Source organism: Ovis canadensis, chromosome 2, assembly GCF_042477335.2.
Source record: "Ovis canadensis isolate MfBH-ARS-UI-01 breed Bighorn chromosome 2, ARS-UI_OviCan_v2, whole genome shotgun sequence".
NCBI lineage: Eukaryota > Metazoa > Chordata > Mammalia > Artiodactyla > Bovidae > Ovis > Ovis canadensis.
The window spans coordinates 107,819,395-107,843,938 of record NC_091246.1 but is presented as its reverse complement, the minus strand read 5'-3'; the positions used below and the strand labels follow the sequence as shown (position 1 = coordinate 107,843,938).

The window sequence follows — 24,544 nt, the reverse complement described above, 5'->3', positions numbered from 1 at the left end:
GGGACTATAAAAAATAATCCAAAAGAAAGCAGAAAGAGAACATAAGAGTAGGCAAAAGAAATATAAAGCACAAAAAGTGAAGAATTAGTATAGTTGGATTTAAATATATTAAAATATATTAGTAATTACGTAACTCTAAATAGACTAAATGCCCTAGTTAAAACGCAAAGATTATCAGGCTAGATTTAAAAGGAAAACATGCTAAACCACACGTTCTAGAGCACCTAAGACATTAGGATACAGAAAGGCTGAAAGTAAAAAGATGGAAAAATATGCCAACACCAAATAAAAGACAGGTGCTATAACTATTGATATATTGATAGCAACCAGACAAAACAAAGCTAAGATCAGAAGGTCACTACAGAATGTTAAAATGTTCAGCTCTGGGTTTACCTAACAGTTTTTAATATGTGTTAATAATATAGTCTTAACATACGTAAAGCAAGAATTGATGGAACTAAAGAGAAATCAAACTAAGTGGGATATTTTTACTTCGTGGAACAAATAGACAAAAAAGTCTCTAAGGATATATGAGTTATTAATCCATTTAATAGTACCCAATGGGCATAAATAGAACACTAACCTAACAGAAAATAAATTATTTTTAACTACATACAGAATATTTTAAAAAATTAACCATATTCTTGGTTAAGAAGCAAACTTCATTAAATTTTAGAGGATTTAGAATTACCAGACCATATGTTTGGAAATTCAGACATGATTCAGCAATTCTTTTCATCAATACCTGTCCTGTTAAACTGCGATCACAGATGTACCAGAGCACATGCACAAGAGTGATCATGGCCTCAAACTGGAACCAACTCCTGTGTCCATCAACAATAGGATGGGTTAAATAAAGTGTATCTTATTCATCCACAATGAAAAGAGCTAGTTAAGGGAGGTACAAGATCTTCAAATCAGTGAAGTCAGAGAAAACAGTAACAAAGTACACGATTCCACTTTCATAAAGTTCAAAACCAGGCAACTAAAAGTTCTTCTTAGAGTTCATAACTGTGCCGTAAAATTATAAAGCAAAGGGAGGCAGTGACCATCGTAAGTCAGCATAGCTGCTGCTGGCCTGGAGACGATTATGAGGGAAAAGGAGCACGTAGGGTGCCAGCAGTCAGTCAGGGTCGGCTGCATTGGTGGTGCCTCCTGCAAAAATCTTTTCCTTTGTCCCTTGTTCTGTCTCTGGATCTGCTACAGTGTTTTTCTAATCTGCTATTTAATGTTGCTCTCCTTTGGGTACAGCGGTTCTTATTGGTCAAAGGCAGACTTACAGGAGCCTGATTCCCCCACTCAGCTTGCTGGCAGCGAGAGGGAGAGACTGCCCACGCCAGCAGTCACTCTCTGCCATCAGCTCTCGGTGCTAAGGCAGAGCAGAGATGGGTGAGGAAAGAGCCGACAGAACCCACAAATTTAAAGAAAAGCGGTTAAGAATTTCATCGTGGTAATCACTGAGCTACAAGCAGAGTGGAGAGAGTAAGGAGTTGGAGGCGGTGGCCCTGAGCCTTGGCCCTGTTGACAGTGTTCTATTTTTTGAGCTGGGTTGCAGTTACATGGATGGTTATTTTACCACAACTGCTTAAACTGGACATTTATGTGGTATGCACTTTTTTTTGTTGTGCTTATTGTAATTTAAACTAGGACAAAGCATGGAGTAAAACAGTATGATCTTAGTTGCAATAAGGTAAAATTATTCCTGTATAAAGATGTTTATACTAGTATGTTAGTCGCTCAGTCATTTCCACTCATTGCCATTCCATGGACTGTAGCCCACCAGACTCCTCTGTCCATGGAATTCTTGAGGCAAGAAAACTGGAGTGGGTAGCCATTGCCTTCTCCAGGGAATCTTCTCAAGCCAGGGACTGAACCTGGGTCTCCTACATTTCATGCAGATTCTTTACCCTCTGAGCCACCAGAGAAGCCAATTTATGGTATATACACATAATTGTTTTCTTAAAAGGAAACATAGGAAATTAACATTAGCTGCTTTTCGGGATATGGACTTGGAGAGATGAGGGGAAATGGGCTTTGGTTTTTTCATACTGAATCTTTTTGTGTCATTAGAACTTACAATCATGTTCATGTGAGGATTAAGGACCAATTTGCATATTTAAGAAATTATGGAATTGCTTACTTTGCAGTAAAGCTAGAAAAAATTCAATCATATTAAAAGCCTTAGAGGGAAGAAGGCTTCCCTCTAATTTTTCCCTGGGAAAAATTCCTTTCAAAGAATATTTTGAACCCTTTCAGAAAGCAAAGAATATTTTGATGATGTCAAAAATACCCTTGTTATTTAGGTTTAATCTATATTTCTTTTTTGTCTGTTGTGAGGAAGATTTACCATGAAGCAAATGGACAAGGTTCAGAGTCCTTCACCGGGACAAGGCTCATATCTAATTTTGCATTTTTAATTCTGTATGTTTTTTCTTAACGATCCTTCAGATTATATAAGCTTTGTTGTTGTTCAGTTGCTAAGTTGTGTCTGACTCATTGGGATCCGATGGACTTGAAGCTCCCCAAAACCTGATTCCAACCTTGACTTGGATTATGCCTCCTGCCGAATATGAGAAGTTGTAGAAATAAACAGTGAACCATGGTTGTTAAGATAATTTCTTTATAGGGACAACAGATTCACTAAAGAGATACTTTAAATCAGGGATAGTGAATTTACATGTCATCTATTCCAGGAACATTTTCGACTTGCCAGAAGTGAATCATTTCCTTCTGTATGCTAAGTCTATACTTTTCCTTTAATTTTATTGAGGGATGTGTCTTAATCTGTTTGTGTGCTTAGTCACTCAGTCATGCCTGACTCTCTGCAACCCCATGGACAATAGCCCGCCAGGCTCCTCTGTCCATGGGGATTCTCCAGGCAAGAATACTGGAGTGGGTTGTCATGCCTTCCTTCAGGGGATCTTCCCAACCCAGGGATTGAACCCAGGTCTCCCACATTGCAGACAGATTCTTTACTGTCTGAACCACCAGGGAAGCCCAAGAATACTGGAGTGGGGAGCCTATCCATTCTCCAGGGGAACTTCCTGACCCAGGAATCAAACCAGGGTCTCCTGCATTGCAGGTGGATTCTTTACTAGCTGAGCTACCAGGGAAGCCCTAGTTTGTCTAGGCTACTATAAAAAATAACGTTGGCTGGGGGCGGTGTGTGGGCGGGGGTGGGCGCTTATAAACAAAATTTATTTCTACCAGTTCTGGAGGGTGGGAAGTCCAAGATCAAGGTGCTGATAGGTTCATGGCTGGTGAGTGTCCATTTTCTGGTTAATAGGTGACAATCTTCTGACATGGATGGCAGAAGGAGTGAGGTTACTCGCTAGAGCCTCTTTTCTAGGGCACTAATCCCACTCCTGGGGGCTCCACTCCTATGGCCTAATCGCCTCCTAAAGACCTGACCTTCAAATCTCATTACATTAAGGATTTGGTTTCAACATAAAAAATTTGTGGGGAACACAAACATTCATTTACAGCAGCAAGTATCATGTGCTTGTCTCTCCCCATTTAGACTGAGCTCCAAAATGATTAGGACCCTCTCCCAATTATTTTTCTATCCCAAGGGCCCAGAAAAGATCCTGGCATGTGAATAAATGAGTATTTGATTGGAACTTTTAAAAACATTGCATTGTCTATAAAGGAGGCATAGTCAGTTTATCACTTTCAGTTCAGTTCAGTTCAGCCACTCAGTTGTGTCTGACTCTTTGCGACCCCATGAATCATAGCACGCCAGGCCTCCCTGTCCATCACCAACTCCCGAAGTCCGCTCAAACTCATGGCCATCGAGTCAGTGATGCCATCCAGCCATCTCATCCTCTGTCGTCCCCTTCTCCTCCTGCCCCCAATCCCTCCCAGCATCACAGTCTTTTCCAATGAGTCAACTCTTCGCATGAGGTGGCCAAAGTTTTGGAGTTTCAGCTTTAGCACCAGTGAACACCCAGGACTGATTTCCTTTAGAATGGACTGGTTGGATCTCCCTGCAGTCCAAGGGACTCTTAAAGAGTCTTCTCCAGTACCACAGTTCAAAAGCATCAATTCTTCGGTGCTCAGCTTTCTTCACAATCCAACTCTCACATCCATACATGACCAAAGGAAAAACCATAGCCTTGACTAGACAGACCTTTATTGCCAAAGTAATGTCTCTGCTTTTTAATATGCTATCTAGGTTGGTCATAACTTTCCTTCCAAGGAGTAAGCGTCTTTTAATTTCATGGCTGCAGTCACCATCTGCAGTGATTTTGGAGCCCCCCAAAATAAAGTCTGACACTTTCCACTGTTTCCCCATCTATTTCCCATGAAGTGATGGGACCGGATGCCATGATCTTGGTTTTCTGAATGTTGAGCTTTAAGCCAACTTTTTCACTCTTCTCTTTCACTTTCATCAAGAGGCTTTTTAGTTCCTCTTCACTTTCTGCCATAAGGGTGGTGTCATCTGCATAGCTGAGCTTATTGATATTACTCCCGGCAATCTTGATTCCAACTTGTGCTTCTTCCAGTCCAGCGTTTCTCATGATGTACTCTGCATATAAGTTAAATAAGCAGGGTGACAAGATACAGCCTTGACGTACCTTTTCCTATTTGGAACCAGTCTGTTGTTCCATGTCCAGTTCTAACTGTTGCTTCCTGATCTGCATATAGGTTTCTCAAGAGGCAGGTCAGGTGGTCTGGTATTCCTATCTCTCAGAATTTTCCACAGTTTATTGTGACCCACCCAGTCAAAGGCTTTGGCATAGTCAATAAGGCATAAATAAATATTTTTCTGGAACTCTTTTGCTTTTTCCATGATCCAGCAGATGTTGACAATTTGATCTCTGGTTCTTCTGCCTTTTCTAAAACCAGCTTGAACATCTGAAGTTCACGGTTCATCAGGTATTGCTGAAGCCTGGCTTGGAGAATTTTGAGCATTTCTTTATTAGCATCTGAGATGAGTGCAATTGTGCGGTAATTTGAGCATTCTTTGGCATTGCCTTTCTTTGGGATTGGAATGAAAACTGACCTTTTCCAGTCCTGTGGCCACTGCTGAGTTTTCCAAATTTGCTGGCATGTTGAGTGCAGCACTTTCACAGCATCGTCTTTCAGGATTTGAAATAGCTCAACTGGAATGCCATCACCTCCACTAGCTTTGTTCGTAGTGATGCTTTCTAAGGCCCACTTGACTTCACATTCCGGGATGTCTGGCTCTAGGTGAGTGATCACACCATCGTAATTATCTGGGTCGTGAAGATCTTTTTTGTATAGTTCTTCCGTGTATTCTTGACACCTCTTCTTAATATCTTCTGCTTCTGTAAGGTCCAGACCATTTCTGTCCTTTATCAAGCCCATCTTTGCATGAAATGTTCCCTTGGTATCTCTAATTTTCTTGAAGAGATCTCTAGTCTTTCCCATTCTGTTGTTTTCCTCTATTTCTTTGCATTGATCGCTGAAAAAGGCTTTCTTATCTCTTCTTGCTATTGTTCGGAACTCTGCATTCAGATGCTTATATCTTTCCTCTTCTTTGCTTTCACTTCTCTTCTTTTCACACCTATTTGTAAGGCCTCCTCAGACAGCCATTTTGCTTTTTTGCATTTATTTTCCATGGGGATGGTCTTGATCCTTGTCTCCTGTACAATGTCACGAACCTCCGTCCATAGTTCATCAGGTACTCTATATCAGATCTAGGCCCTTAAATCTATTTCTCACTTCCACTGTATAATATATATTTGATCATATGTATAGAAGATAGGTTATAAATTTGGGGGCAAGAACCACACAGTATTATAAATTATATTAAATTATATAAAAGTACCCCAAATAAAATCTAACATCCTAATATCATGTTTGCTTTAGACTGTAAATGGAAACCACCTTTCAGCCATTCCCAGATAACATCCATAACTCTCCTAACATGACCACCACCCTGAAGTTGGTCCATCCTGTTCATATATTCTTATTATTTAAGAAACTATATCTATAAACAATAAGAAGTATTATTCTGCATTTTAATACTTTAAGCCAACAATATCTAATACAAACATAATGTGAGCTATATGTGTAGTTTTAAATGTTAAAATAGGCATATTTTGCAAAGTAGAAACAAGTCAACTTTAATGTTATATTTAACCCAGTATAGCAAAAATATAATTTGAACTTGTAATTAATGTAAAAAAATTACTAAATTAATATTCTTAAGAAAAATGTTACTAAGTCTTTGAAAACCTGCTGGTAGTTTATATATACTGGCATCTCAGTTCAGGTTTTAAGTTTAGACTTAACATTTAAGTCGAAAAAATAGATTGTTCCAAACATATTTAGAAGTTTTCCAGTAAGTGAAATCAGTTTAAAATTTTTTAATGAATTAAAATTAACAATTCAGTTTTTCATTCACAGTTAACCACATTTAAAGTGCTCGATATCCACATAAGGCAAGCAGACACCCTATTGGACGGTGCAGCTTGAAAAGAAAACACAACACTTACCATTCAGGATTTTTTGCCCACTACATTTATTTAAAATGTTTTTCTTCCTTTGCTGTTTCTTAGAGGGCAACCCACTCCGGTGTTCTTGCCTGGAGAATCCCAGGGACAGGGGAGCCTGGTGGGCTCCCGTCTCTGGGGTCGCACAGAGTTCGACATGACTGAAGCGACTTAGCAGCAGCAGTAGCAGCAGCAGAGCGGAAGTGCACAGATGGACAGGATGGCTGTGAATTTCAGGGTAGATAACAGTCTACATTTTAAAAAACTCATTTATCACTCAGTTTACTCTGCAAATATAAAAGAGCTTTCAAAAAAAAACCCTACTGCTTTCTATTTTTGTTTAAACAATGGGATTGAACAGGATATACGTACTGATAAATGACGCGCTACCATTAGCAAAGGTGTAGCTTTCGTACCAGCCACTCCCAACCTTCCACACCGCCCTCCACACGCCCGCGCACACAGACACGTACACAGACACGCGTGCGCGCCCTCGCGAGGCCGAAGCACCCCTTTCCCGGCGATCTCGGTCGAGCGCGCGCCTTCGGTCTCTGGGAGCTCGTGGCTGACCGGAACTCAGAGGGGTTCTGCTTTTTATTTTTCAAGTGTGATTAGACAGGTTCCCGGTTCCTTCGAGGACAAAGTGGAGGTGCCCGGGCTGGAGGCGGAAAGCAGCCCCTTTAAGTCCACTCATCCGGAGCTCCACCTCAGGAGGCGGTAGACAAGAGTGCGCCCCGCAAGCCAGCGCGATCCTCGCACGGACAATGCTCGGATCTGGAGAGCCTCCAGTCCTCCTGCCGAAGGGGAGGTTCGGACGCACGTCACCCCTCCCTGCCCACCGCCCCCGCAGGCGTCCTGATGGACCATCTCGGGCGTCAGTCTGCAGAGCTGCTACCCAGACCCCATGGGGTTAGACATGGGGCCTCTGGGACCCCGAAACTGCCAGAGCCCCGTTCTTCTTGGTTTGGGTTTCCCACAAAAACGTTGTTTAGTTGCTAAGTCGTGTCTGACTCTTGCAACCCCATGGACTGTAGCCTGCCAGGCTCCTCTGTCCACGGGCTTCTCTAAGCAACAATACTGGAGTGGGTTGCCATTTCCTTCTCCAGGGGCTCTTCCCCACCCAGGGGTCGAACCCATGTCTCCTGCATTTGGCAGGCGGATTCTTTACCACTGAGCCACGTGGGAAGCCCCACAAAAGACGTCTTTACATCAAAAATTTTTTCACAGATACAAAAAAGGCCCGAAACTTTTTTCCCCCACACCTTCCCTCCCCTCGTATCCCCTCCGTTCCCACCCTCGCACCCCCTCCCCTCCTACCCCTGCCTCCCGCCTTTTGTGCTTCGCTTCAGGAGTTAAGTGACCTCTTCGTCTAAAGTGCCAGCTCTGCAAAATCCAGGAGCTAAACACAGCTCAACTTCCCGGGAGCTACCAGAGCCAGAAAACATCACAAGCCCCCCGCCCCGCCCCCCACCACACGCCCCCCACCACACGCCCCTGTTTTCTCAATGTATTACCGAAAAAAAAAAAAAATCCAGATCCGCCTCCGCGCGATGAATGCTGGGATAAGAAGTTCTCCTAAACCATGAAGCTCGATGTCAGACTGGAGCTTAGGTTGGCTCCCCAAAAGAGAACTACAATTCCCGTGGTGCCCTGCGGGCAGAGTGGAAGGGGCGGGATGGGCGAGGGCGCAATGTGCTTGCGCAGATCGAGGGCCGAAGGGAGGCGGGGGTATTGAGGTCCGACTGCTGAGGAGTCTCCATGTGACAGTGAGCGGCGTCCCAGCTCCAGGCGACGCCAGATTCCAGTTCCCGATCCCACGCCCCGTCCACTGATCCTGTGCCTGCAGACAGCAGCAGGCCGGGGCCTCGTGGTCTTGGCCGGAGGACCCTGGCTCAGAGTTAATAGTCTCCGCTAAGCAGGTGCGAGGGACCGCCGAGACCCCGGCATCTCCAGAGAGGCAGGCGGCGCGGAGAGCGAGGCTTCTGTCAGCGCGGCTCTGCGAGTGCGGGAACATGAACGGCTTCACTCCCGAGGACATGAGCCGCGGCGGGGACGCGGCCGCCGCTGTGGCCGCCGTGGCCGCCGCTTCTGCCGCCGCCGCGTCAGCCGGGAACGGGGCTGGGGCTGGCGCCGGGGCCGAGGTGCCGGGTGCTGGGGCGGTCTCGGCGGCGGGGCCGCCGGGAGCGGCAGGGCCGGGGCCCGGGCAGCTGTGCTGTCTGCGCGAGGACGGCGAGCGGTGCGGCCGGGCGGCGGGCAACGCCAGCTTCAGCAAGAGGATCCAGAAGAGCATCTCCCAGAAGAAGGTGAAGATCGAGTTGGATAAGAGTGTAAGTGACGGCGGTACGAATCTGCTCTGCCCGCCCCCCGGGGCGCTCGGGGAGAAGGGCAGACGCGTGTCGGTGGGGGTGCGGGAGCCCCAGACCTGGGTGCCTCGCGAGCCCGTTCCGGGGTCCCTAGTAGGAAGCAAACAACAAAGTGCTGCAACTCGGCCCGCCGTCCGCAGTAGACACTCTCGCGCCTCCCGGATCCGCTCCCGCGGCCCCACCCGCGCAGGGCCTCCACTCCTCCTCTGAGGGGGTCAGTGGTGAAACAAAGGGGGCGGCAGCGCCGAGAACCCAGAGTAGCTGTCCTGCAACCCACGGCTCCTTCTGGAACCGAGGCACCTTCTTTGTTTTGCTGCCCGAGCGGGTAGCTTCCCCGGTCCAGGAATGGAGTGCAGCCAGGACCGAACGCTGCGGGCGACTAGGACCCTGTCCCGGGTCCCGCGGGTGCGGGGTGGGGGGCCCCCGGCTGCGAGCCGCGCGGCCGTGTCATCATCTAGGGCAGCTGCTCGAGACGTGGGGAGCGGGCAGCCGCTGCGGGTTAGCCCTCGGTTTGGCAGCCATCAGGGTTTCTTTCTTCGTCCTTTCGCAGGTCTGTTCCTCTGACCATCTAGGAGGTTTTTAGAAACGACCGTTTCCACTTTTCCGAGCCCTGGGGAGCGGTAATAAATCACAAGATGTGAGAACCAGCACACGTCCTGCATCTTCTTAACTTGCACTTTAGCTCAAAGTTTAATTTGAAAACCTGTTAGCTCACTCCTCAATTTTTTTTTAAGAAGTAACTGCTGATGTATAAAACCCAGTATTTCAAAGGCTACCGTACAGCTCTCAGAACTATATAATTAACGTTTTTGGGAACTTTATTTGGGATACTTTCTGCCTATTCAGTTAGTTCCTCAGTTCTGTTTCCAGTAGTTGAAACTTTCCAGGTATACTTGAATCATTTCACATTGCTTTGGTTGGAAAAACTTATTATAATTAAATGCTTTTATTTAATACTCAGGAAAGTTCATAATTCAAATTTAAACTTAGTAAGGATGTGAAATCAATTTATTTGTCAAAAGTGGATGGTTTTGTGTCTGGATTATAATTTGAGTATTAAGTTAGATTAGGAAGCATTCACTATGGTATTAATATTATTAAATGCTCTTTTAAGTAAAGAAAATACTATCAAATAGCAAAATTGTGGCCAGCATCTTTTTGCCCTTGTTTAAAAAAGCGGCATAGCTGAACTAATCTAGTTCACCATCGCTGCAATTTGATGACAGAATCCAGAGCATAGGAATTTCTCATTCTCTGCTTCTCTCCCTTCCCTTACTGGCACTTCTCCCCACCCCACCCCCCAGGCCTCCTTAACAATATTGCTAGACATGATATGTTTTAACTGGGTTCAGGACTTAAGAGTAGCAAGAAACATGCGTTGTCTTAACAATGGCCTGTTACTAATGTTTATATTTTTAATAATTCACCGTAACTATGTATTTTATTAATACATAGACACATTTTCCTGTAATCTTAAGTTGTCTGTGAAACTTTTCTGTTCCAGGCAAGACATCTTTACATTTGTGATTATCATAAAAACTTAATTCAGAGCGTGCGAAACAGAAGAAAGAGAAAAGGGAGTGATGATGATGGAGGAGATTCACCTGTCCAAGATATTGATACTCCGGAGGTAGGTGAAAGCTTTGTAAGTTAAATGTAAAACCTCTGAAAGTTTTATTTTAAAAATATGAACAAATTCTAAAAATACTTGAAGCATTTGAAAACTCTAAAAATGAAAGCAAAATTAAATATAGCCAGTTAACATGCAGTTATGCAGTTTGACTTGTTATGGCTTCAATTGACCACTTTTTTTTAAATTTTAAAAACAATTCACTTATTTTTTAATTGAAGGATAATTATTTTACAGAATTTTGTTGTTTCCTGTCAAACGTCAACATGAATCAGCCATAGGTGTACATATGTCCCCTCCCTCTTGAACCTCCCTACTCAATTGACAACTCTTATAGTCCCCAGTCGTTAATAAGCATCCTCAAAAGATTGAAGTGTTTAATGCATTTTTAGTTTTGATTATTTAAAAGCCTTTTAAAATAATGGAATTAAATTTTCACTGTGTTGAAGTTGAAATGTTTTTTAGAGCAAATATTAGTCATTAGCAAATGATATGAACTAATTCATATACGTTAATTTTTTTCTAGGTTGATTTATACCAACTACAGGTGAATACGCTTAGGAGATACAAAAGACACTTCAAACTCCCAACCAGACCGGGGCTTAATAAAGCACAGCTTGTTGAGGTATATATAAGTTTTAAACTATTTAACCTTTAATGCAAAAAAAGTCATTAACTACTAATGATGTTAATTTAGTATATATAACAATATGTTTTAGTTAGAAAAATCAAAGTTAATAAAATCTAATGTGGAAGAATCTAGTTGCCTAGAAATGTTTGTCTATCACTTAGGAAATTCCTTTATATAATGATTACTCATTAGATTATATGCAGTTTTCTAAGCATCTTCTAATACTGACTTTCAAAAATAGTAAGTAAAAGTTTTTTTGTATTCTCTCTAGAAACCTGTTTCTTTTAAAATTTTATTTTACTCAGTAAACACTTATTGAGCACCTAATTGAGGCATAATAATAAATTAATAAGCTTTGATGTCTTTGTTAGAATTTTCTTGGTTTTTGTTGGAATAGATTTTACAGATAAACCTCTAAACAGTATTCCTGTAACTTGCTGATTTAACTATTTCAGAATTTGTTCTTGTTGGTGTTAGTTTGTTTATGTGAAGCATTCCTGTTTTTATGACTAAAAAACGCAAAGACTTTTATCCAAGCTTTTACTTATAGGTTCTTGAATATAGGATTTGCAGTCCTTCAGTGGATTTTGAAAAGTTGAGTGCTTGTGTTCTCAGGAAATAATAGAGCCAAGAAATGTGTGTGTCATATTAAGATATCTATAGATTTATATGTTTATACTTCTATCATGTTTAAAATAAAAATGCTTAACCTACTTGACATACTTAAATAAATATGTAAATCAGTTTTCTCATATTCTTCAGCTTGAATTTAGAAAACCAACATTTTATAAAATGTCCATATTGAATAACATAGGTGAATAGAAGGTACACTTCTTTGGCAGAATGCTTTTTAACATTAAAGCTTTAGCCAGAATTTCTTCTTTCCTTCTTGCTTAGACAACAACAATCTAATTTTTCTTTAAATTTGATTTAAAAGGTCAAGTCCTTTTCAAGTTTTATAGTACATTAATATAACATAAACATATCTCCTGCCATGATGAAATTATTAATATATTGATAGATAAACAGATACATAGTGAAGGTGCTTTTATTTTGGGACAAATGACAACCTAAGAATTGGTTATTTTAAATGTTATATTTAAATGTATATTTTTTTAAATGCAGAAATCAAACCTGATGTTTTTGATAATCTGATCTTCTTTTAAAGATATGTTTTCTTATTTAGAAATGAGAAATCCAAATAGTATGAGTGTTATAACTTAGTCAGAAATGCAGATATTTATAAACAATTCCAGAGTTGAGTGACCAGCCTGTGTAAGTCTCGTATCTTTTTCTTTAAGAAGTTTTATCTTCTAGAATCTAAATATGCGTTTCAGTGCCCCAGTTTAGTCTAATATACTTCTACTGGTAGTTGCCGTGCATGTGTTACATTAGCAGAATGAAAAGGCAAGAAGGCAGTGGACATCCTTTCCCTTCTCATTTCTCATCCATAATTTTTATACAGAAAAAATTTCAGGGAATTTAAACAAAGAATATTTCCAATGAATGAATGAATGTTAAGTCATAGCAAACATATTTGTAAGATCATTCTTGGTTTGTTTCTATCGTACCAAAACTTTTCCGACTTAATGGTTGTTCTTTTTCCATAAGAAAAACCATAAACCATTATATAATGCATGTGGACTCATATTCTATTTCATTGATATTTGAAGTTTACAAGTAAAAGTATTTAATTCTTGATCTACATCTCAGCTATAAAATTTAAAAGAAATAAAGTGAAGTACACATTCTGATTAATATATACTTAATTGAGTGGGCTAAGGGGTCTTTTGAAATTACACTATCTCTTGTTCATAACATCTTATTCTTATATGCTTTTTGTCCTGTTGGTATTTTGTTAAATACAGTTTATTTTTTGAAAGGAAATAGCGCTTACCACATTTTTTCTTTTGATGACAGTGTTTTTTTTTTTAACCTAGTTTATAAAATCTATTAATATCTATAATTTAATTTCCTCAATTTTTTTTCTTTATAGATAGTTGGTTGCCACTTTAGGTCTATTCCAGTGAATGAAAAAGACACCTTAACATATTTCATCTACTCAGTGAAGAATGACAAGAACAAGTCAGATCTCAAGGTTGATAGTAGTGTTCACTAGGAGAGATGGAATTAAAACTTGGATGTTCAGATGTTAAGACTGCTTACTGCTTTTTCACTTGTAGAAATGTTCCTTGTGTATTTTTTCTACAGAGGATTTTCTCTGGTTTTCTTTTCTTTGTTTTGACTCTAATTAGTTGGAAACTCATGTACAATGAGCTTTCCTAGATTAAAAAATATTTTAAATAAAGGTTATTACTATTATAGTTGCTTCAGTGTATTTATTTTGTGGAACTTGATTTTTATTTTAAACTGACTTTTAGGGACCAGTATTAATTGAAATTTTAATTTGAAGATCACTTTATTACCTTTTTTCCCTTTTTTTAGTTCTGAGAAACTAACCAAAGTAATAGATGTCACCCATTTGCTCTCTCTGGGGCAATCTGATTTGGAATTAAGGATATCCTAAATAGTATTATTTTTTAAGTGTTTTTTAGTACTAACAAGTTCAAAATAGCAGGAAGAACAAATAGTTTGAAGCCTACTTCCTTCCAAAGAAGAGTTAATGTGTCAGCAAAGGTAAATGTAGTGCTGAAAGTTGAAATCTGAATGTAGAATTAAATAGTTTGTCATTTCTTTAAATTTTGTTTTAGTGAAAAAGTATTTATATGGCACAAATATAGAAAGAACGTCTGCACTGCACTTTAATTTTAAGTCATGTTCTGTACTGTTTACAATGCAAATTAAAACTAATAAGTTGGAGAGATCGAGAATTTATCAAGATCTTTAAATTTTGGTCATACATAGCTCTGACTTGATTTCTGTTTTATTTAGTTTTATATTTCATTCTCTGTCAGTTTTCTCTTAAATATTTTTACCTCTACTTTTCATGAGATTGTAATATTTAGCCAAAGGCTAAATAGTTACAAATCAAATTTATAGCTTGTGACATCAGAACAAAACATGTAGTGCAGATTTTAGGATGGAAATGGATGAGCAGGATATCTCAAAGTCAACGTTTGGTCCTGATAATTCTTTATTGTGGGAGGCTGTCCTGTGTGTTTTAGTTTTGGTGGTGTCACCAGAGTCCACATTCTAATGCAGTAGAGCTCCAAAGATGATAACTAAAAATATCCCTAGGCATTGTCAAATGGCTCTGGGGGGACAAAATCACCCCTGCTTGGGAACCACTATGTAGATAAGTTTCAAGAACATCTTAGTTCAACAGAAGGTGAGTTTGTGTATTTCTGAGTGTTCTGAGTGTACTGACAGCTAGAAAATGTGAACAGTAACATGATACTGGTGTTTAGGCCATTTAAAGATTTACTTGCAACTTTATTGATGAGCCAGAGGCTGTAATAATTAGTATATAGAAACCTCTTGTTTCTAGTACTCCAGAAATCTCCATGAGAAGTTTTTTCTTAGCTGTATGAAGATGAACCAACCACACAGCTACAAAATATGGTGGTTTGTTTGAAAAAAGCATTATTTCTATGTTTTATATTTTTGCCTAAATCTATAAAAACTTTCTTTTTCAGTAGAAACTTGACTGTAGGCTTAAATTTTATGAAATAAGCTTGAAATTTTGATCATATCTGACTTCTGATTTCTGTTTTACCTCCTTTTACATTTCATTCTCTGTCAGTTTTCTCTTAAATATTTTTACCTCTTATGAAAAAAGCTTGAAGCTCTTTGTTTATGCATATAGCCTTTGCCTCTCAATCTTAATTTCATACAATTACTTGCATAAAATGTAGTTGTATAAGAAAGTGCAATAATGAGAGTTGAGTGTTGATTTATCCAATGAAATTAAATCTTGTTAGAGCAATTTAAAACATGAAAAACAGAATTTAAGAGCCTTCCCCTCAAAGACAAGAGACTCAAGAAGCTGCAAAGTAAAACTTTTACATAGAAATTTTAATTCTTACTGTTTTTAAAATTATGAGTTCTATGGAAATCTTTATTGTACTTATCTGTATCTGAACAAGAAAAAGTAAATGGAAAGTCATATCTCTGAAAGGATACAAAATTACATTTAATGTTAGAATCAAAATTTGACTGCTGTTGGGGTAGGATGTGTGGCAGGAGCTCAGGAAGTTGTTTGGTAACTACCCTTCACTGAATAATTTAGGTAAAGGCTAAAAATTAATGTCTGAAATGTATTTCTTTAAGAAAGTAAGCTCTATTATTTCTACATAAAGTTTTTTATTTTTAGTTGAAATGTACATGATATACAATTAATCACTTTATACAATTTGGTAGTATTTAGTTTATTCATATCTTCAGGGGTCACAGCCTTGTGGTGAAGGGACTTGTGTAACTCAATGAAGCTATAAGCCATGCCATGTAGAGTCACTCAAGATGGATGGGTCATAGTGGAGAGTTCTGACAAAATGCTGCTCCTTGGAAGGAAAGGTATGTCAAACCTAGACAGCATATTAAAAAGCAAAGACATCGCTTTGCTGACAAAAATCAGTATGGTCAAAGCTGTGGTTTTTCCAGTAGCCAGGTATGCATGTGAAAGTTGAACTATAAAGAAGGCTGAGTGCTGAAGAATTGGTACTTTTGAATTGTGGTGTTGGAGAAGACTCTTGAGAGTCTGTTGGACTGCAAGGAGATCAAACCAGTCAGTCCTCAAGGAACTCAACCCTGGATATTCATTGGAAGGACTGATGCTGAAACTGAAGCTCTAATACTTTGGCCACCTGATGCAAAGAATGAGCTCATTGGAGAAGACCGCTATGCTGGGACAGATTGAAGGCCAAAGGAGAAGAGGGCAGCAGAGGATGAGATGGTTCGATAATATCACCAACTCTATGGACATGAATTTGAGCAAACTCCAGGAGATAGTGAAGGACAGGGAAGCCTGGTGTGCTGTAGTCCATGGACTCGCAAAGAGTGAGATGTGATTTAGCAACTGAAAATATCAACAAAATGTATTCACAATGTTGTGCAACCACCAGCTCTAATTTAAAATTTTTTCATCACCCCATAGAAACACCCACAAGTAATTACTCCTAATTCTACCTCTTCCCATCCCCTGATAACCTTTAATTTTTTTGTATCTATGGATTTGCCTGTTATGGTATATCATGTAAAGGGAATCATATAACACATGTCCTTTTGTGTGGATTTTTCTTTTACTTAAGATGTTTTCAAGGTTTATCCAAATTGCAGCATATAGTAGTACTTTGCTCCTTTTTATGGCTGAATGACATTTCAATGTATGTGTGTATGTGTGTGTGACAATTTGTTTTTCCAGTCATCCGTTAATGAACATTTAGACATTTTGATTTCCACCTTTGGCTCTTACGACTAATGCTACTATAAACATTTGTGTACAAGTTTCTGTGTGGGCATGTCTTTATTTCTCTTGGGTATATGTCTAGGAGTGGAGTTGCTGAGTCACATGGTAATGCTGTAATATTTTGAGGAACCTCCAAACTTTTCGATAGTGGCTGTATTAACAACTATTTCTCAAAATTGCTAATGCCTGTATTTCCTTTTTTTAAATTAAAGCTGTCCTACTGGGTGTGAAGTGATAGCATTGTGGTTTTGATTTTTTTTTTTCAATTCCTTTATTCATTTTTAAATTGGGTTGTTTTTGTTGTTCAGTTGTAGGAATTCTTTATTCTAGGTATTAACTCTATATGTGATATATGATTTATAAATATTTTCTCCCATTCTGTAGATTGCCTTTTTACATTTTTGATAATGTTCTTTGAGGCAAAAAAGTTTTGAATTTTTACTTAGTACAATTAATTTATTTTTTTTCTTTCATTTGCTCATACTTTTGGTGTCAAGCCTAAGAACCTAGTGCCAAATCCAAGGTTATAAATATTAGCCCCTATTTTTTTTCTAGGAATTTTGTAATTTTAGCTCTTAAATGTAGGTTGTTGACCCATTTTGAGTCAATTTATGTATATATGGAGTGAGGTAGAGTTCCAGCTTCATTGTTTTGAATGAGATTATCCAGTTTTACAGCACTGTTGATTGAAGAGACTGTTCTCCATTGAATGGTCTTGGCACCCTTGTTGAAAATCAATTTGCATAGATATTTGGGTTTATTTCTATATTTTCAATTCTATTTTAGGCTGTATTTCTATTAGGCTATATTTTTTTTGACTATTGTAGCTGTAATAAGTTTTGAAATCAGGAAGTGTGAGTCCTACTTTTTTTTCACTACATTCAGTCACAAGTCTTGTCTGACTCTTTGGAGCCCCATGAACTGCAGCATGCCAGGCTCCTCTGTCTTTCACTATCTCCTGGAGTCTGCTCAAACTCATGTCCATTGAGTCAGTGATGCCATCCAACCATCTCAGCCTCTGTCACCCCTTTTCTCCTCTTGCTCTCAATCTTTCCCAGCATCAGGGTCTTTTCCAATGAGTTGGCTCTTTGCATCAGGTGGCCAAAGCATTGGAGCTTCAGCTTCACCATCAGTCTTTCCAATGAATATTCAGGGTTCATTTCCTTTTTGGATTGACTGGTTTGATCTCCTTGAAGTCTAACAGATTCTCAAGAGTCTTCTCCAGCACCACAATTCAAAAGGATGAATTCTTTATGGTCCAACTCTCACATGAGTACATGACTGCTGGAAAAACTATAGCTTTGACTATACAGACCTTTGTCAGCAAAGAGATGTGTCTGCTTTTTAATATGCTGTCTAGGTTTGTCATAGCTTTTCTTCCAAGGAGCAAGCGTCTTTTGATTTCATGGCTGCAGTCACCATCTGCAGTGATTTTAGAGCCCAAGAAAATAAAATCTGACACAGTTTGCAGTTTTCCCCATCTATTTGCCAGGAAGTGATGGGACTGGATGCCATGATCTTAGTTTTTTGAATGTTGAGTTTTAAGCTAGCTTTTCCACTTTCCTCTTTTGCCTTCATCAAGAGGCTCTTTCCTCTTTGCTTTCTGCCATCAGAGTGGTATGATCTGCATATCTGAGGTTGTTGGTATATTTCCCTGTAGACTTGATTCCAGCTTGTGATTCATCCAGCCCTGTATTTCACAAGATGTTCTCTAAATAGCAGTTAAATAAGTAAGGTGACTATATACAGTGTTGATGTACTCCTTTCCCAGTTTTGAACTAGTTTGTTGTTCCATGTCTTGTTCTATTTCCTCTTCTCCTGCACACAGGTTTCTCAAGAGACAGGTTAAGGTGGTTTGGTATTCCCGTCTCTTTAAGAATGTTCCAGTTTGTTGTGATCCATACAATCAAAGGCTTTAGCATAGTCAATGAAGCAAAAGTAGATGTTTTTCTGGAATTCTCTTGCTTTTTCTGTGATCTAACAGATGTTGGCAGTTTGATCTCTGGTTCTGATGCCTTTTTTAAATCCAACTCGTACTTCTGGAAGTTCTCAGTTCACGTACTGTTGAAACCTAGCTTAAAGTATTTTGAAAATTACTTTGCTAGCTTGTGAAATGAGCACAATTTGTGTGGAAGTTTGAACATTCTTTGGCATTGCCTTTTTTTGGCAATGAAATGAAAACTGACATTTTCCAGTCTTGTGCCCATTGCTGAGTTTTCCAAATATGCTGGCATATTGAGTACAGAACTTTCATAGCATCCTCTTTTAGGATTTAAAATAGCTAAGCTGGATTCCATTACCTCCACTAGCTTTGTTCATAGTAATGCTTCCTAAGGCCCGCTTGACTTCACACTCCAGGATATCTGGCTCTAGGTGAATGACCACGCCATTATGGTTATGAAGGTCATTAAGATCTTTTTTGTATAGTTCTTCTGTATATTCTTGCCACCTCTTCTTAATATCTTCTGCTTCTGTTAGATCCCTGATGTATCTGTCCTTTATTGTGCCCATCTTTGCATGAGACATTTCTTTGGTATCTCCAATTTTCTTAAAGAGATATCTAGTCTTTCCCATCCTGTGGTTTTCCTCTATTTCTTTGCATTGTTCACTTAAGAAGGCTTTCTTATCTCTCCTTGCTATTCTCCAGAACTCTGCATTCATTTGGATATATCTCTCCCTTTCTCCTTTGCCTTTCACTTCTCTTCTCAGCTATTTGTAAGGCCTTCTCAGACAATCACTTGGCATTCTTGCATTTCTTTTTCTTGGGGAAGGTTTTGGTCACCGCCTCCTGTACAGTGTTACGAACCTCTGTTCATAGTCCTTCAGGCACTCTGTCTGTCATATCTGATCCTTTGAATCTATTCATCACCTATGTTGTATAATTATAAGAGATTTGATTTAAGTTATACCTGAATAGTCTAGTGGTTTTCCTTTCCTTCAATTTAAATCTGAATTTTGCAATAAGAAGTTCATGATCTGAGCCACAGTCTGCTCCAGGTCTTGTTTTAGCTGACTATATAGAGCACCTCCATTTTCAGCTGCAAAGAATATAACCAGTTTGATTTTGGTATTGAACATTTGTTGATATCCACATGTAGAGTCTTCTCTTGTGTTGTTGGAAGAGGGTGTTTGCTGTGACCAGAGCATTTTGGCAAAATGCTGTTCGCCTTTGCCCTCCTTCATTTTGTACTCCAAGGCCAATGTGCCTGTTACTCTAGGTATTTCTTGACTTCCTACTTTTGCATTCCAATCCCTTATAATGAAAAGGACATCTTTTTTTGGTATTAGTTCTAGAAGGTTTTATAGCCCGTTATAGAACCGTTTGACTTCAGCTTCTTTGGCATTAGTGGTTGGGGCATAGACTTGGATTACTGTGATGTTGAATGATTTGCTCAGAAATGAACCGAGATCATTGTGTCGTTTTTGAGATTTCACCCAAAGTAGTGCATTTAGGACTCTTGTTGACTATGAGAGCTACTCCATTTCTTTCATGCCCACAGTAGTAGACATAATGGTCATCTGAATTGAATTTGTCCATTCCTATTCATTTTTAGTATACCAATTCCTAGTCCAATTTACCTTGATTCATGGACCTAACATTCTAGGTTCCTATGCAATATTGATCTTTACAACATCAGACTTTACTTTCATTATCAGGCGCATCCACAATTGACTATAGTTTCCACTTTGGCCCAGCCTCTTCATTCTTTCTGGAGCTCTTTCTCTGCTCTTTCCCAGTAGCATATTGGACACCTACTGACCTCAGTGACTCATCTTCTGGTGTTGCATCTTTTTGGCTATTCGTACTGCTCATGGGTTTCTTAAGGCAAGACTATTGAAGTAGTTTGTGATTCCCTTCTCCAGTTTTTTCAATATGGTTTAGGATACTTGGAGACCCTTGCAGTTACATATGAATTAGAAGACTAGTTTTTCTATTTTTGGCCCCCGCAAAAGACCATAGACTTTTGATGAAGATTGTACTGTCTCTGTAGATCACTTAATAATTGCCATCTTAAAAATGTTAAGTATTTCAATCCATGAATATGGAATGTCTTTCCATTAATTTTCAGTTCAGGTCAGTTGCTCAGTCGTGTCTGACTCTTTGCAACCCCGTGAATCACAGCACGCCAGGCCTCCCTGTCCATCACCAACTCCCGGAGTTCACTCAAACTCACGTCCATTGAGTTGGTGATGCCATCCTGCCATCTCATCCTCTGTCATCCCCTTCTCCTCCTGCCCTCAATCCCTCCCAGCATCAGAGTCTTTTCCAATGAGTCAACTCTTCCCATGAGGTGGCCAAAGTACTGGAGTTTCAGCTTTAGCATCATTCCTTCCAAAGAAATCCCAGGGCTGTTCTCCTTCACAATGGATTGGTTGGATCTCCTTGCCGTCCAAGGGACTCTCAAGAGTCTTCTCCAACACCACAGTTCAAAAGCATCAATTCTTCAGTGCTCAGCCTTCTTCACAGTCCAACTCTCACATCCACACATGACCACTGGAAAAAACAACATAGCCTTGACTAGACGGACCTTTGTTGGGAAAGTAATGTCTCTGCTTTTTAACATGCTGTCTAGGTTTGTCATAGGTTTTCTTCGAAGGAGTAAGCGTCTTTTAATCTCATGGCTGCAATCACCATCTGCAGTGAATTTGGAGCCCCCCAAAATAAAGTCTGACACTGTTTCCACTGTTTCCCCACCTATTTAGGTCTTCTTTAATTTCTTTCTATAATGTTTTCTAGTTTCCAGTAGGCAAGTCTTTTACCCCCTTGGTTAAATTTATTCACATTTTATTCTTTTGATGAACTTATAAGTGGAAATGTTTTCTCAATATCCTATTTTGCATTATTCATTACTTGTGTATAGAAAACTGATTGTGTTGACCCTGCAATTGTCCTGAATTCATTTATGAGCTCTAGTAGTATTTTAGTGGATTTTATGAGATTTTCTATCTACAAAATCATGTTATCTTTAGAGATAATTTTACTTCTTTTTAATTTGATGCCTTTTATTTATTTTTCTTGCAAAATTGCTCTGGCTAGGATTTTATAGTACAATATTGAATAGGAATGATGAAATTAGGCATGTATGTCTTGTTCTTTTCCTTATGAAGACAGTTTTCAGTCTTATATCAATGAGTATAATGTTAATTGTGGGTATACCTAAATGCTCTCTCTTTGTTTTATAAGGAAAGTTTCCTTCTATTCTTAGTTTCCTGTTTTTATCATGAAAGGGTATTGAATTCTGACAAATATTTTTTCTATATATATTGAAGTAATCATGTGCTTTCTTCCTTTGCTTTATTAATGTAATGTATTGCATTGAATTATTTTCTTTTGAATCATTCTATGATTCCTGGGGGAAATATCACTTGGTATATAATACTTTTATTATGTTGTTGGGTTTGGTTTGTCACTGTTTTGTTGAAGACTTTCGCATCTGTATTCATAAAGGATATAAATATAGATATCATAGGTTTGTAGTTTCTTCTACTGTTTTTATCTCACTTTACTATTAGGATAACGTTAGCCTCATAGAATGTGTTAGAAAATGTTGCCTCTTCCGTTTTTTGGAAAAATTTAAATAGGATTGAAATTAATTGATCTTTAAAAGTTTGATTGAATTTACTAGTGACCATCTGGTCCGGGACATTTCTTTCATGGAAAATTTTTTATTATTGATAGAATCTCTTTACTTATTATAAGGTAGATGGGGTTTTCTATTTGTTCTTGAGTCAACTTTGGTAATTTTGTGTTTCTAGGAATTTGTCCATTTCATCTAGATTAGGCAATTTGTTATCATACATTTGTTCATACTGTTCACTTATACTACTTTTACTTTCTGTAAGGTTGCTAATAATGCCCTTGCTTCCTTCCCCCACCCCACCCCGACACCCCGTGCTGAGGCAAAGAAGATTTCTAAGGAAATTCTGAGGGAAAGAAGGAGATTTCTCAGTGAAAGAAGATTTCTGAGGGAATTTTAAAGGAAATAAAGCAGATTTCTGAGGGAAAGAAGGAAATAATGAGGGAATTCTAAAGAAAAGATTTCTGAGGAAATTGTGCAGGAAAGAAGATTTCTGAGGGACTGAAGGAGATTTCTCAAGGGAAAAAGGGTTCAGAGGTAAAATATGACAGAACCTAGGACGTTCTGAGGTAAAATCTGACAAAAAGAAGAGGGATCAGAGGTAAAATCTGACAACCTAGAGTGTTCTGAGGTAATATCTGACAAGCTTAGGACATTCTGAGATAAAATCTGACAGAAACTAGAGTCTGCTGAGGTAAAATCTGACAGAAACTTGATGCTGAGGTAAAATCAGATAGAACCTAAAGAGTACTGAGGAAAATCTGACAGAACCCAGAGAGTTTTGAGATAGAATAAGACAGAACCTAGAGGTTGGATCATCAAAAAAACAAGAGTTCTGGAAAAACATCTACTTCTGCTTTATTGACTATGACCAAGCCTTTGACTATGTGGATCACAACAAACTGGAAAATTCTGAAAGAGATGGGAATACCAGACCACCTGACCTGCCTCCTGAAAAATTTGTATGCAGGTCAGGAAGCAACAGTTAGAACTGGACATGGAACAACAGACTGGTTCTAAATTGGGAAGGGAGTAGTCAAGCCTGTATAATGTCACCCTGCTTATTTAACTTATATGCAGAGTACATCATGAGAAATGTTGGGCTGGACAAAGCACAAGCTGGAATCATCATTGCCAGGAGGAATATCAATAACCTCAGATATGAAGATGACACCACCCTTATGGCAGAAAGCGAAGAACTATTAAAGAGACTCTTGATGAAAGTGAAAGAGGAGAGTGAAAAAGTTGGCTTAAAACTCCACATTCAGAAAAGTAAGATCATGGCATCTGGTCCCATCACTTCATGGCAAATAGGTGGGGAAACAGTGGAAACAGTGTCAGACTTTATTTTTGGGAGCTCCCAAATTACTGCACATGGTGACTGCAGCCATGAAATTAAAAGACGCTTGTTCCTTGGAAGAAAAGTTATGACCAACCTAGAGAGCATATTAAAAAGTAGAGACATTACTTTGCCAACAAACGTCTGTCTAGTCAAAGCTGTGATTTTTTCAGTAGTCATGTATGGATGTGAGAGTTGGACTGTGAAGAAGGCTGAGCACTGAAGAATTGATGCTTTTGAACTGTGGTGTTGGAGAAGACTCTTGAGAGTCCCTTGGACTGCAAGGAGATCCAACTAGTCCATCCTAAAGGATATCAGTCCTGAATATTCATTGGAAGTACTGATGCTGAAACTGAAACTCCAGTACTTTGGCCAACTAATGCGAAGAGCTGACTCATTTTAAAAGACCCTGATGCTGGGAAAGATTGAAGGCGGGAGGAAAAGGGGATGATAGAGGATGTGATGGTTGGATGGCATCATTATTCAATGAACATGAGTTTGAGTAAACTCCAGGAGTTGGTGATGAACAGGGAGGCCTGACGTGCTGAGGTCCATGGGGTCACAAAGAGTCAGACACAACTGAGTGACTGAACTGAACTGAAAGGTTTCTGACATAAAATCTAATGGTTCTGACATAAAATCTGACAGAACCTAAAGGGTTCCAAGGTAAAATCTGACAAAACCTAGAAGGTTCTGAGGTAAAACCTGACAGAACCTAGAGGATTCTGAAGTAAACTGTGACAGAAACTCGAGGGATATGAGGTAAACTCTGACAGAACCTAGGACATTCTGAGGTAAACTGACAGAACCGAAAGGGTTCTCAGGTAAAAATCTGATATAACCTAGAATGTTCTGAGGTAAAATCTGACAAGCCTAGGATGTTTTATGTAAAATCCAATAGAACTTAGGACATTCTCAGGTAATACCTGAGAGAAACTAGAAGATTCTGAGGTAAAATCTGACAAACTGGAGGGTTCTGAGGTAAAATCTCAGAGAACCTAGAGGATTCTGAGGTAAAATCTGACGGAAACTAGAGTCCTAGGGTTAAATGGAAAGAGACCAGAGGGTGGTAGGTAAAGTCTGACAGAACTGAGAGGGTTCTGAGCTAAAGTCTGACAGAACTGAGAGAGTTCTGAGCTAAAATCTGACCAGATTGTTCTAGATAAAATCTATCAG

The 24,544-nt window shown here is 39.3% G+C and overlaps 1 protein-coding gene and 1 long non-coding RNA gene across 30 annotated transcripts in view; one reads left to right on the top strand and one right to left on the bottom strand.

The window, feature by feature from the left end:
• Nucleotides 1-6,473: 6,473 nt before the first annotated feature.
• Nucleotides 6,474-7,965, bottom strand: LOC138433699 (uncharacterized). Its single transcript, XR_011254433.1, has 3 exons — nt 7,779-7,965; nt 6,935-7,255; nt 6,474-6,685 (listed from the first exon to the last, which is right to left on the bottom strand). It is a non-coding gene; the product is annotated as an uncharacterized lncRNA (long non-coding RNA).
• A 124-nt stretch (nt 7,966-8,089) lies between these two features.
• Nucleotides 8,090-24,544, top strand: part of SAP30 (Sin3A associated protein 30) — a 100,311-nt gene continuing 83,856 nt past the window's right edge. For 28 of the 29 annotated variants that reach the window (XR_011254429.1, XR_011254413.1, XR_011254407.1 and 25 more), the window contains exons 1-3: nt 8,154-8,788; nt 10,329-10,454; nt 10,981-11,079. Coding sequence is in view for 1 of the 29 variants with exons in the window: in XM_069576765.1 (XP_069432866.1) it covers nt 8,474-8,788; nt 10,329-10,454; nt 10,981-11,079; nt 13,082-13,204 (663 nt within the window). In the remaining 28 variants the exon portion in view is untranslated. Of the gene's footprint in view, nt 8,789-10,328; nt 10,455-10,980; nt 11,080-13,081; nt 16,676-24,544 lie in introns of those variants that run through there. The other variant, XM_069576765.1, reaches the window with a different exon arrangement.